Below are 13,583 nucleotides of genomic sequence, written 5' to 3' on the forward strand. Positions count from 1 at the left end.
CCCTTGCTCAGTGCCCAGAGCTACAGATCTGGGTATTTCCCTATGTTGGAGGGATGGGATGGGGGGAAGGGCCTGCCTTTGAGGGTCCACAATATTCCACAGACTGTTAGACCCTCACCCACTGCCACCTTGGGGTGCCCTGAGCCTTTGAACCCTATGTGGGGGCAGGGCAGCCACAGGGATGACCCCAGTAGCTTGGCCTCTGCAGCTGTCTCCTCAGAATTCTGTGGGACTCCGCAGGATTCCACATGCCTTGCCCTGGGGCTGCCCTGCCTGCCCTACCCCACAGGAACTGTTCTTGATGATGGAGCTGCTAACCCTGCTGACCTGTGTCCCTGGTGCTATCCAAATCTATCTTTAGGTGTCCCTGCGGGAAATGACCATGGGGTGGGGCTGGCCCTTTCTAGAAACCAGATACATGGTGTGGTCAGATGCAGGAGTGGCCGCCTGGCCTGTGCCCAGCGGGCTCCCAGTTACCTTGGGTGAGTGCCGATGTGTTCTCCTGGGGAGGAGCCGGGCCTGTAATCAGGAAAGTTTTTGGGGTGGGATGGCCCCATGGGGATTTCTCTTCCCCACTTGTGTGCCCGCTGGGCCAGCCCCATTTTCATTTCATCCTGAGGTGGTTGAACCACTTGCTCTGGTCCAAGGCTGAGGGTTCGAATAGACATTTCCCCATCAGGAAGTAATGTCAGTGTTCCCTTGAGAACAGGAAAGGCCTCCTCCTTTGGGGCTGGCCCTGCACAGTGTGTGCTGCCTGCACAGCTGCCTGTCTGTGTTGGGGGGGTGTCTGGGGCTGGCCCTGCACAGCTGCCTGTCCATGTTGTGGGGGTGTCTGGGGCTGGCTCTGCACAGTGTGTGCTGCCTGCACAGCTGCCTGTCTGTGTTGGGGGGGTGTCTGGGGCTGGCCCTGCACAGTGTGTGCTGCCTGCACAGCTGCCTGTCCATGTTGGGGGGTTGTCTGGGGCTGGCCTGCACAGCTGCCTGTCCGTGTTGAGGGGTTGTCTGGGGCTGGCCCTGCACAGTGTGTGCTGCCTGCACAGCTGCCTGTCTATGCTAGGGGGGTGTGTCTGGATTGTCTTGCTCTTGGGGCCAGGGCTGCCCCGGCTCCCTGGGGTTTGGTTGTCCTGAGTTGGCTGCACCCCTCTGCCCCAGGGACACCTATCCTGGCTCTCCCTCTTCCCCCTGCGTCCGAGGGAGAACGGATGGGTGTGGGGAGCCTGGATGTGATAGGTTGGCTCTCAGGACTCACACAGGGCCAGGGCAGCCTGCTGACCTCTGGCCTTGAAGAGGGGGGTGGCCACCCAGTGACACGGCACCAGGACTTGTGGCTGAGACCAGGGGCCAGGACTGTGTCCCTCTGCCCCTCACCTGCCCTTGCAAGCCCATCTGTAGGCAGGAGAGAAGGGCACCTGCATGTTCCTGGAGGGGAGGGGCATGGGTTCAAGCTCTCTCCCTCCCTCCAGCCTGATGGTAGGTGCCCTGGGACGAGGTGGCACTCTGACAAGGTAGGTTTCTGTCAGCCGTTTCCCCCAAATGTGAATGGTCTGTTTCTACCAATACCCCTAGTCCTATTGGTCAACATGCCGTGGGCAGGGCTGGCCACTGTCCTGGAGGGCCTGAGGCAGCCCTGGGTGATGCTGGGCTCGAGTCCCTCCTGCTCCTGTCTTTCAAAAAGTGCACACAAGGACAAATGCTCATCAGTTCTTCTGACCGCAGTAGGGATACCTGCGTCCAAAAGTGTGGATATGGACCCCAGGGAGGAAGCCCTTTCCCTTTCCCCTCAGAGACCCCCTAACGTTAAGGATGAAGTGTGGATCGTTTCCAAGTTTGTCATTGGCTTCATTTAAGGATGCCAGTCCTTGGGAAGACCCCTGTCCACAGAGGGCTGGACAGGTGTCTGCTCGGGGCAGTGTGGGCCAAGGCTTAGCCCGTCTGGGGACCCGCAGTGCTGAGAACGGGGGCGCTCAGGTGGAAGAGGCTGTGTGGGGGCTCCTTTGCTTTTATGGAGCTCTAGGTCAGCCCTGCAAACTTTAAAACTTTTATTTGGAAATAAAACACTCGTATGCCATGTGCCCAGCTCCACCTGTTGCCGCCAGCTAGCTCACCTGCTTCCTTGCTTGGGCTTTGTCGTTTCTGATCCAGCTGAGCGCAGGTGCAGATGGTGGCGCTGGCCTTGGTGCCCTGCCCTGGAAGCCTGGAGAGTGCAGGCGTGTCTGGGCCCCACCCTGCCTAGCGCCCGGCTCCTCTCGGCTGGGACATCACGTGGTGTCGGAGGCCTGGGACCAAAGGGGCTCCCCTCTTCCTCCAGGACAGGGTGCCCTGGCTGCAGGGTTGTGGGGAGGGAGTCTTGGTTGTTTAAAGTGTCCCCCAGGGTCTGAATGAGCATAGGGCCTGCCTGCTTGATCTGCAGTGGGCCAGGCCTCCCCTGGAGGCAGGTGCACTACCCAGAGCCCGTGAGGGTATATGCAGGGTGCATCTTACTGGCTGAGGGCTGGACACTGTGGGGGACAGGTGCTGCTATCTGCCCAGTACACAAATGGGGAGCTGAGCTGAGAGGCAGGGTCAGTGCCTGAGCCTAGGTTTCACCCCGTCTCTCTGGTTGGAATAACCTTTCCTGTTCTGTCCACTCTGCCCAACACCAGTGCAGGATGGGGCATGGTAGGGAGGGGCCGAGGGTGAGGCTGCTGTGGCAGCTGTGGTTCTGGGCAACTCCACCTGTCAGCACAGCCTTGCACCAACGCTGAGGAGACCTCCGACCTTTCCTGTTTTGTGAAGGGGGATGGGGCCCAGTGAGGTAGAGCTGATGACCCTGCAGCCCAGCCAGGAGCTGACGGGCAGAGGGACTAACTGGACGGCGTGTCACAGCTGCTGTTGGGCAGAGGGTTGGGTCTCCCTGAGGCCCTAGCTGGGGAGACCTCCATGGGGTGGCCCGAGGAGGGGGCTGGGGGGCTGCCCAGCCCTGGTGAGGTTCATGTTGGAAGAAAGGACCACATCTTATCTGTGGACTCTGAGGCTTCAGGTCCCAGGAGAGGCTTTGTGGGTGTGGTGGGCCCAGGGAGTGGGCACCTTGGGAAGGCTCCTGCCTGCCTGTGCTGCCCCAGCATCAGACCACAGGTGGCCCACAGTCCTGTCAGCTGCACTCTGTCACGGTTTATTGCCTCAGGGTACCTGATGTGTCTGGGCCGCCCAGCCTGGGTCCCCCTTCTGTCCTCTTCTTTGTCTTGGCCTTTGTGGCTCCATTCTGTGGTCCTGCCCTCTTCCTGGACTGCCCACGCGTTCCTGCCACATGGTGACAGCTCCACTGGCTTCCCACAGTGGCCCTGTCTCTGCCCATAATGGAGGGTAATGGGTGGGCCTGGGATGGAGAGGGCTCCTGCAGCCTGCCCTGTGACCAGGCCCTGCGGTGGACAGGGTGGGGCCCTGCACAGAGGCCCTGGCCCAAAACTGACCTGCTGTGCTCATGCTGGGCATGGGGGCTTCCTAACAGGCAGTTGGGTGGAGACCCCTGACCTTCCCTGGACCTCCCCTTGCTGCTGGCCCTTGTGCTGGGTGCTGGCATGGGGGGCCTGTATGGACCGGGCACCACCCCCATTGCATGTGTTCAGTAAAACCTAGAGGAGTCCCTGGCACAGCTGCCAGCTGGTCCCGGGGAAGGACAGCTGGAGTTTTGTACGTGCTCGAGCGAGCGTGGCGAGTTCGTGATGAGGCCATGGCAGACTGTCTCCACCTGTCTACTGGCTGGCATGATCAGGCCTTCTCAGAGTTCAACATCCACACACCAGAAGGTGGACAGAGCGATGCTGGGCCTGCCTCCTTCTAGACATGATTTAAGAGTCACCCACAGACATCCCAAGTAATTGGCACAAGAGCTCCATCTGGCTCAGTAACGGAGGCACTTTCAACAAAATTAGTTATCTCTTTGCTTTGGTCAACTATGCACTGCTAATTTATGGTAGTGATTCAGTCCTGAAGAAAATCCTGTGGGCCTTAGAGTCTTATGAACTAAGAAAAGCTAGATTCCAATAGGAACGATGTGATGGCAGGAAAGTGTGGCAGGGCAGTCAGTGGGAGGCTTTTGGGAGGAGCCGCGTCGTGTCCATCAGCGCTGTGGGAATGGAGGTGTGTGTCCTGGCTGGAGCTGGAGACGTGTTTCTTCACGTGTTTAGAAACAACTGGTGAAGGGTATCAGATTGCTGACATTTGGGTTCCATGGGAAGCATTTCAAAGAACATTTTTAAAAAGTCAGTATTTATAAAATGCTGGAAATGACATCTTTTACAACTGTTTGAACCTATGATGACACATTTTACATCCCAGCTTGGGGCAGGCAGGCACCTATTTCTTTCTGTGTGTGGGTGACAGGGTGAATACCGGTGTGTATGTTGGGGGGCAGGGTGCCAGGTGGCCTTTAAGAGAGTAAAGCTCACTTGGCACCTCCTCCTTTTCCCTCTGCCCCTCCCTGCCCCCTTTCTTTGAGGCAGGGTCTTGCTCCGTGGCCCAGGCTGGAGTGCAGTGGCAGGATCTTAGCTCAGCTATACCCTCTGCTTCCGGGCTCAGGTGATTCTCTCATGTCAGCCTCCCAAGTAACTGAGACACCAGGCATGTGCCACCACACCCAGTTAATAATTCCTCCCTCCCTTTTCAAATAAAATAGTATGATTTACAAAAGCAACCAGGGGCCAGATATTTAAGCTCAGGTTTCTGCCTCAGAGAATTATAAACTTCTTGGAGCCCTTGACAAAGAAGACTGAATGTGGGAAGAGCCCAGTGCCTCCGTCTCACCCCCACTGAGCACCTCCTTCTCCGGCTGCACTCACCCAGATGGAGGTCAGCATCTGGGACAGGTCACTGGCATCAGAGTCCCTCTTCTGCGAACATTCTGGGGCCATATCAGCCTCTGTGACTCCTTGGCCACTTTTATTTGGTGGTGTCGGGAAAAATGTTCATCTTATAATGATGTTCTTTTTTTTTGAGACGGAGTCTCACTCTGTCACCCACACTGGAGTGCAACGGCGTGATCTTGGCTCACTGCAACCTCCGCCTCCTGGGTTCAAGTGATTCTCTTGCCTCAGCCTCCCGAGTAGCTGGGATTACAGGCACCCACCACCATGCCTGGCTAAATTTTGTATTTTTAATAGAGATGGGGTTTCACCATGTTGGCCAGTCTGGTTCCAACTCCTGGCCTCAGGTGATCTGCCCACCTCGGCCTCCCAAAGTGCTAGGATTACAGGTGTGAGCCACCGTGCCCAGCCATGATGTTCTTTTTAAAAACATGAATTACAGAAAACACACACTGGCGCACCTGTCAATACGGCTGTGTCATTTTGTTGCTCAAGATGAGGTTAAAGAGGGAACTTGGCTTTAAAGGAAGTGAGTTTGTTTTCAGACCAGCAGAGAATGTTGGAGGCAGCTGGTGGAAGAGCTCTGTCAGGCCTGCCCTTCGCTGGCCGGTGGTGGGTGTGTGCTGTTGATACCAAAATGGCTCCACTGAGCCCACTGACCACTCACTACAGAGCAGGCCCAGCGCCTGCCTCTTGTCCAGGTGGTGCCCTGTTGCCTGGTCCTGTAGTGACGTAAACCGCCTACTGCTCAAACATCATGCCTGCCCAGAGACGGCTTCCTCCAGGGCCCCCAGACCTGCCCATGCCTTCGGTGGGGTGGGGGGGTACCCTCCTCCCCAGGCTGCCTGAAACTGGAGCTTTTCCTCGGGGCCAGGGTTGCCCTGACTGGTAATTTTTGGCACAGTGTGTAGTTGCGTATTTATTGGTTTTCTCATCTGCTGGCTGCATTCCCATGGGGTTGTGAACAGCCCTTTCCACATACCCAGAGCCTCCGTGACTATCTGAGCAACTCCAGACAGAGCATGGGGGATGGTGTGGCTTGCTCTGCAGCAGCCATTCCTGTGCACTTGCCAAACCCTGACCTCCTGGAACCAGACCCAGACCCTCTCTCCACTTCGTGATGGAAGGGCAGGCAGGAGCCTGCTGGCCCCCAGCTTGGGTCGACTGGTTCAAATCTTCGGGACCTGGAAATAGCAGGGAGGCCCTTCCCACCAAGAGGGTGTGGAGTGTGTGGGGATGCCAGGCCTCCTGAAGCAGTGGGGACACCCTCCCGGGGGTGGAGGGGACAGAAGGGGACACATATATGGTGGAAGTCTCATGCTGTCTTCCCAGTGTGTCCCTGTGGATATCATGGCTTTTGGGTGTGAGCACTTAAGTGACAGGGAGGTGAGTCCTTGGTTAGGCCCAAGCTCTACCAGAGACCTGATGCCCTCCCATGCTGCACCTAGGGCCTCTGTCTTGGGCCAGTTCTCCGTGCATGGGACTCTTGTGGACAGAGATGTTCCAGGCTTCCTTTGGTTTTGATTTATGGCCCCATGGAACTGGAGCGAGTCCCTGCAGTGCTTGTCTTCTGGGGCTCAGCCTTGCTGGTTCTGGGCACTCTCCTCTGCCCGAGTATGTGTGGGGTTCACCTCCTGGTGGGACCCAGTTCTGCCCCTTCAAGGGGTTGGATTTTGGGGTCCTGCCTAGCTGAAAGGGGGATGCCATGGAATCCCAAGTGTGCCCCGGTAGGTCTGACATCTCCAACCGTTGCCCACTGGGGACTGTTCTGGCAGAGTCGCTGGCCCTGAAGTGTCATAGGAGGGGGCTGCCTGTAGACACCCTGGCATGTTCAGGGCAGGAACCTCTGATGCTCTCAGTCAACACTGAAGGCAATCCCCGGAGGTTTCCCAGGTATCCTGGGGGTGCTGGGAAGGCCCGTTGGGACCAAGAATCTTCTGACCACCCTGACTGTGTGACTCGTGCAGTCCTGGAGGGGCTTTGCTGCCCGGCTTGGAGGGCGTGTCCTGCCTTGCCTGTGTGTGACCCACAGAGCCTTTTTCCTAGAGCAAATAAGAGCTGGCATTGTCCCGGAATGCCTTAAATCTGTTGTCGTCTGATAGATTTTCACCACTATGAGGGAACAAGAGCCGTGAATTTGCATAGCACTGGGGACTTGGTAGGAAGAAGATGGGTGCTCATTGACCTTACCGTCCAGTGTCTGGGAGGGAGGAGTATCATGTTGAGTGAGCAGCCAGGAGCCCCCTTGCCCCTGACTCAACACCAAACCTTGAAACACCGTGTGAGCCTGGCAGGATTTGGGAATCGTTTAGGGATCAGGTGCATCTTCCTGCCATGGCTGGTTGACTGTGAGCCTTCCTAGTAGGTTAAGGAATGAGTTCAGCCCACAGATGTTCATGGAGTTGCTCCTGCAATGCAGGCCAACCCGAGATCAGCAAACAAGTGATGAGGATGTGGATAGGCTCTGTGGGGGGCAGCACACCCTGTAGGTGGGCTCCTGGCAGGGCTTGGAGGGGGGCACACTAACTGACCGTTAAAGTACCAAGCAGCCTGGGCGTGGTGTCTCACACCTGTAATCCCAGCACTTTTGAGAGGTCAAGGCAGGAGGATCTATTGAGCCCAGGAGTTCAAGAGCAGCCTGGGCAACATAGTGAGACCATCTCTAAAAAAAAAAAAAAATTAGCGTAGTAGCATGTGCCTGTAGTCCCTGCTACTCGAAAGGCTGAGGTGGGAGGGTCACCTGAGCCCAGGAAATTGAGGCTGCAGTGAGCTATGATCACACCATGGCACTCCAGCCTGGATGACAGAGTGAGACCCTGTCTCCCCTACCATAAAAATTACCAAGCAATGTGTCATGTTGATTAAAATAGTCGTGTGGCCTGGAATATAAAATGAGATCCTCTTCCCTTCCAGGCCCACCTCTAAGAGGCACCATTGTTAACCATTTCTGACTTCCGTGTCTTAAATTTATCAACTTCGGTAGGTAACTGCTGTGAAAAACAAAGTCTGTAGTGCATGCAGGGTACGCCCCCCACCTCCTGTTTTTTCTTAGTCATTTAGAATGTGAACATTTTGCTCTGAAACTACAATGATATCTTTTACACGTTACTGTTGGTGCTAAAACACTGGCAAAAATAACTTGTGCTATAAATGATTCTTTGAGTTTCTCCTAGAATCAAGGAGTAAGCGCACTGAAAGGGAATCGTAAACGGACATGCTCTTTCCCAGAGAAGGCCTCCTGGGCGAACTGGCCTAGCTGAGCACTGCCATCTCCTCTCCAGCTTCCTTCACCCCCAGGGACCTCGAGAGTCACCCTGGGTGCATGTTCTTCTGTTGTGTTATGTTGTGTTGTGTGTTGTGGAAACATTTCTTCCAGGAACTTGTTCCACCTAGACTGCATGGGACGTTAACTTTGAGCTCCTACGTGTCTGAAAATGAGTCCGGACCGCCTGGCTTCGTGTCCATTTGGCAGGGTATAGAATTCCGAGTTAGCACGTTGAGGACACTGTCCCCGCCACCTGCATCCAGTGTCTCCTTTTAGAGTCACTGCCTATCTGGGCTGTCTTTTGTGGATAGGACTTGCTTGGGGTGCTGACATTTCACTAGAACAGCCTGGAGGTGGGCTGTTCATTTACTCTGACCTGGCCTTGGTGGGCCATTTTATTCTGAATCGTTCTGTTTCTAGCTCGGGGAAATGCTATTCTACCATCTGTTTATACTTCCTGATTCCTGTTCCTAGAACCCTTTTGACCTAGTTTGACTTCCAGGCAGTTCTTCCATGTCTCTTAATGTTTCTCTTCTATTTTCTTTCTTCTGCTTCTCTCATTTGGTCTTTGGATTTTTTCCTTTTTTTGTTTTTACATATGAAACATTGAAGGGTAATTTGTATATAATGAAACACACAGAACTTAAGTGTGCAAGTTGAGCTCTGACAAATGCACATAGAGATGCAGCCCACGTGCGCTGTTATGATGTGGAACATTTCTCTCTCACCCCCGACCCCAAGATCTCTTGGCTCCCACTTCTACCCACCCCAGAGGCAACCATTATTCTGATGGCATCCCCCAGATATTAGTCTGTCTTTTCCAGAGTTTCACATGAAGATGGGGTCCTACCGGCCATAGTCTTTTGTTTGGCTTCTTTTGTTCAGTGCAGTGCTTTTGGCCTTCCCCTCTGCTGCTGAGAGGCAGGAGTGTGCTCCTTTTCGCTGCTGAGCCATGACCCCATTTGGATGGGTGCAGCATGGTTCATTCACCTGGCCCCAAACGTTTTTGTGGTTTCCAGGTGGGGCTATGATGAATTATCCTGCTTCCAATATCAAGTCCATTTTTTATGGACTTATGTTTTCCTTCCTCCCAGATGGATCCCGGGAGGGGAGTGGCTGGACACAGAGCAGGTGTGAACCCTGCCAAGCCCTCCTCTGAGGGCTGCACCACCTGAACTCCTGGCAGCAGTGTGCCAGGTGGGGCTTGCTGTTCCCCAGCCTCCCCAGCAGCTGGAAGTATCCATCTTTTTTTTTTTTTTGAGATGGAGTCTTGCTCTGCCACCTAGGCTGGAGTGCAGTGGCACGATCTTGGCTCACTACAAGCTCCGCCTCCCAGGTTCACGCATTCTCCTGCCTCAGCCTCCCGAACAGCTGGGACTGCAGGCACCCGCCACCACGCCCAGCTAATTTTTTGTATTTTTCGGAGAGGCGGGTTTCACTGTTAGCCAGGCTGGTCTCGATCTCCTGACCTCATGATCTGCCCGCCTCAGTCTCCCAAAGTGCTGGGATTACAGGTGTGAGCCACCGTGCCCGGCCGTATCCGTCTTTTAATTTAGCTTGTCTGGTGGGTGTGGGGTATATCTCAGTGTGGTCTTTGTTGGCATTTTCCCAGTGACTAATGATGCTCAGCCTCTTTCCATGTGCTGTTGGCCATTTCTGTGTCTTTGGTGAAGTATCTGTTCACGTGTTTATTATTGAATTTCAGGAGTTCTCTATACATTCTGGATCTGAGTCCTTTGTCAGATATATGTATTGAGAATAATTTTTCCCAGTTTGTGACTTGACTTAAATAAATAACCATTTTTTTGGAGATGGGGTCCCGCTGTGTTACCCAGGCTGGTCTCGAGCTTCTGGGCTCCAGCCATCCTCTGCCTCAGCATCCCGGGTAGCTGGGACTCAGGCGTGAGCTACTGCACCTGGCTTAAAGAGTCGTTTTTGATGAGTAGAACATTGTTTGCATTTTATTGTCTGGATTAAACATGAACTTTTTTGTACGTAATGTTTCATTGGATTATGGAATATCTTATTTCTAAAACACTGAGCTTGTTAGGAAGGGCAGTCCCCATCCCTGTGTTGTTAATTTGCAAGAGCTCTTTCTCGAGTGTTTCTTTCTCAATAGAAGCTTGATTTTACTTACTTGTGTCAACTTCTTGAGTCTTTATGGGAACATTAATTAGATGTTTTTGGGAGTTGCCGTTGGTCTCTGAATTCTTTGTTTTCTGGGTTGCCCCCATCAGGACAGTGGCTTCTCTGGGTATTGCCTGGCCCTGTGGTGATAGTCACCGCAAAGTGCCATACTGGAATGAAGGGGCGCATGAGGGTTCTTGCTGTGGGGAGGGGTCTGGCGGGTTGATGGAGGAAGAAGGGTCTCATGAGCGCGGCTGCATTTGGGATGTAATTTTTTTTCCCAAGATGACCCTTGTCACGATCCTGCTGCCCACTTCTCCTCTCTGCTTTGGAGTCTGGCTTGCTTGATGTTCTTTGAGCCTTTCTGGAAGGATCCAGGGATCTTGGCTTGCCTTTACTTTCACTCTGATCTCTCCCCTCATCAGTCCAGATTTACTTGCTTTCTGTCTGTTTAGAATTCCCTGGAATTTTGCTGTTCTGTGTTCAGTTATGTTTCTAGTTTCCTTCTGAAAATACACATTTCTTTTCTGACGTTCTCATGGGAATGGTGGAACAGAGGCAGGCATTGCTCATTGGGCTCACTGGACCAAGACAAGGAGTTGATCCTGGGGGCGGGACCTCGGGTGGAGGTGAGAAGGGCGTGGCATGTGTGCAGCAGGAGGAGAGTCCTTGACTGGGCCTTTGGACATGGCTATCACCTCCTGAGGGGAAGTTGGAAGCACATGGAACCTTCGGGACCATGCGGGCTCCCTGGATTTATTCTGAGCCCTCTGTGGAGAGAATCTATTGAAGTATTTGGGGGAAGGGAAGGGCCAGGATCCAGGGGGATTGCAGTGAGGGATAAGGTGGGAGACAGGGTGGCGAGGGATGGGTGAGCTCAGGCGGGGTGATGGGAGTCAGAGGGGAGAGGCGGAGGTTGGGCAGGCGGCGGGACGGTGGCCGGTGCTGGGGCATGTTTGAATGTGGTGCCCGGGGTTGATGGTCCCCTTGTGGGATGGTGGGTAGAGCGGGAGTGTGGGGCATGCCCCTGACCAGGGTTCCTGGGTGATGGTGGTGGTGTTTGTTTGCTGTTTTCTATTGTAAACTTAGGTCAGTGATTGGTTCTGCTGGCTTGTGTGGACACAGTGGGCCAAGGGTCTGGGGAGGTCATCTGCTGTGTCCCTCCTGCACTGGAAGGCCTGGGCTGCCCTGTGGGCTGCTGGCTGGTCAGTTTGTCTCTGCTGGGGCTTTTCTCTTGCCTCCATTCTCAGCTGTTGTCTCAGTCACCTGTCCACGTCTCCTCTGTTCTAATCTACTGGGCCCTGAGCACCTCCTGCTAGTTGTGTATACATTAGAAGTAAACTGATGGCTCATTCATTTCACAGACACGCAGAATGTGAGTGACTGTGGAGGAGGCAAAGGCCTTAGAGGTGTATTTTTGGAAGAAGCGCTCAAGTGTGGCTGTGTGGATTTACGAGACCTTTGGCTTCCTAGGATGTCTTTTTGCTGAGGTTCCTTTGTGGGGGCTGTGTCCAGGGTTGTAGGGGCCTAGGAGTCAGCAGTTATGGTGCCAGTGTCTGCGTGCCCCTCTGTTGTAGCCGCTCAGCTGCCTGTGGGTACAGGAAGGGCTGGTCCTACTGCGTGGCGCCGCTGGGATGTGACGCCGCCGTGTCCCCTCCTGTGTCCCATCTCTTGCTCACTTAGCATGTCTCTTGCCCTCTAGGACCGGAAGCTCACCAAGCTGGAGCGGCAGCGGTTCAAGGAAGAGGCTGAGATGCTGAAAGGCCTGCAGCACCCCAACATCGTGCGCTTCTACGACTTCTGGGAGTCTAGCGCCAAGGGCAAGCGGTGCATTGTGCTGGTGACCGAGCTGATGACCTCAGGGACGCTGAAGACGTAAGCTCCGCTTCCGGACGGCTGGGGCGGGTCCTGGCATGGGTGCAGGGCCATCATAGCTGGGGGTGAGGTCTTGGGCTGCTGGGGCGGTCCTGGCTGGTGCCTATGGGAGGCTGTCCCCTCTTTCCTCTCCTGTGTGGGATGCCAGGAGGTGCTTTACCTCCCAGGGAGATGGTTGATGTGTCTGTGGTGTCTGGGCCTTGTTCCTGGCTGGGGTTCTGTTTCCGCCTGGGAGCCAGCCCGGCACATGCTCAGGCTCAGGACGCAGGCTGGGCAGGGTGCACAGTGTGGACTGTGGGATTCTGAGGACATGCAGGTGGTTAGTGAGGGTTGGGGAGTGGGGAGTGGGGTGGCCACGGCAGCTTGCTGCTACTCACTAAGGCCCCAGTCTGCACTGTGGGGATGGGGGCTCCCCGCCTGGTGCTGTATCCTGGGTCCATCTGAATCGTTGGACCCTGCAGCCTTAGGCAGGGCTTCAGTGCCCCTCAGCCAGGCAGTTTCCCTCACAGGTGGATGTGCTGCAAGAGCAGAGCCCTTTTCTCAGCTTCACCCACCACCTCCTCCTAGGGCACAGCTCAGGGCAGGCCACACAGGTGGCCAGTGGCAGGAAGAGCCCCACCTAGCCCCTGTGGTTCTGACAGGCCCTGGGGTTTCATAACCCTCACCCCCGCACCTGAGCATCTGCTGGCTGGGGCTCTGTCCTGCCTTGGGCAACTCGTAAGTCAGCCTGGCACCGTCTCCCCGTGAGGTCAAGATGGAGCTTAGTATGAGCTTTAGCAGCCAGGTCCTTGGCATGAGGGGAGCAAGAGGGTCGTGAGCCCACCCTGCTGCCTGCTCAGGGGCCTGGCTCCAGGGCAGAACTGTCGGGCCTTCCCATCTCACCCTCACTACCTGTCATGGGCGTGCGCCGTGTGCACTGGAATGGAATTCCTGAGCAGTGTTAGGTGGGGGCTTTGCTAGGGGGCCGCTGCCGGCGAGCTGCTTGGTGAGCTGTGCCTGTGCACCCCTGCAGGTACCTGAAGCGGTTCAAGGTGATGAAGCCCAAGGTTCTCCGCAGCTGGTGCCGGCAGATCCTGAAGGGCCTGCTGTTCCTGCACACGAGGACGCCGCCCATCATCCACCGAGACCTGAAATGCGACAATATTTTTATCACCGGACCAACTGGGTCTGTGAAGATTGGCGACTTGGGCCTGGCCACTCTCAAAAGAGCGTCATTTGCCAAAAGTGTGATAGGTAAACCTGCTTCTCCTCCCCAGGCCCTGGGAGCCCATGGGAAGCCGGGCAGTGTTCAGGGCTGGCGAGCATCCAGTTTTGTTCAGACCTGGTGCAGGAGACCCAGTGGGACGAGAGTCTGGGCACGGGAGCCTCAGGCCGGGGTGTCTGGGCTACGCCGCCAAGCCTTTGGTAGCTCAGCTGGAGGGCCTGCCCACTCGTTGGATTCCCAGGCCACTTGGGCTGGGACAGCTGACTTGGCT

General features: G+C 55.3%; 1 protein-coding gene across 10 annotated transcripts in view; it reads left to right on the forward strand.

Annotated features, from left to right (window-relative positions):
- The window catches only part of WNK2 (WNK lysine deficient protein kinase 2), a 141,192-nt gene that overhangs the window by 34,752 nt on the left and 92,857 nt on the right, over positions 1-13,583 (forward strand). For all 10 annotated transcript variants that reach the window (XM_030919434.1, XM_030919438.1, XM_030919437.1 and 7 more), the window contains 2 exons: positions 11,936-12,108; positions 13,121-13,341. In XM_030919434.1, coding sequence (XP_030775294.1) covers positions 11,936-12,108; positions 13,121-13,341 — 394 coding nt within the window. The remainder of the gene's footprint in view (positions 1-11,935; positions 12,109-13,120; positions 13,342-13,583) is intronic.

Source organism: Rhinopithecus roxellana, chromosome 16, assembly GCF_007565055.1.
Source record: "Rhinopithecus roxellana isolate Shanxi Qingling chromosome 16, ASM756505v1, whole genome shotgun sequence".
In the NCBI taxonomy this organism is placed as follows: Eukaryota; Metazoa; Chordata; class Mammalia; order Primates; family Cercopithecidae; genus Rhinopithecus; species Rhinopithecus roxellana.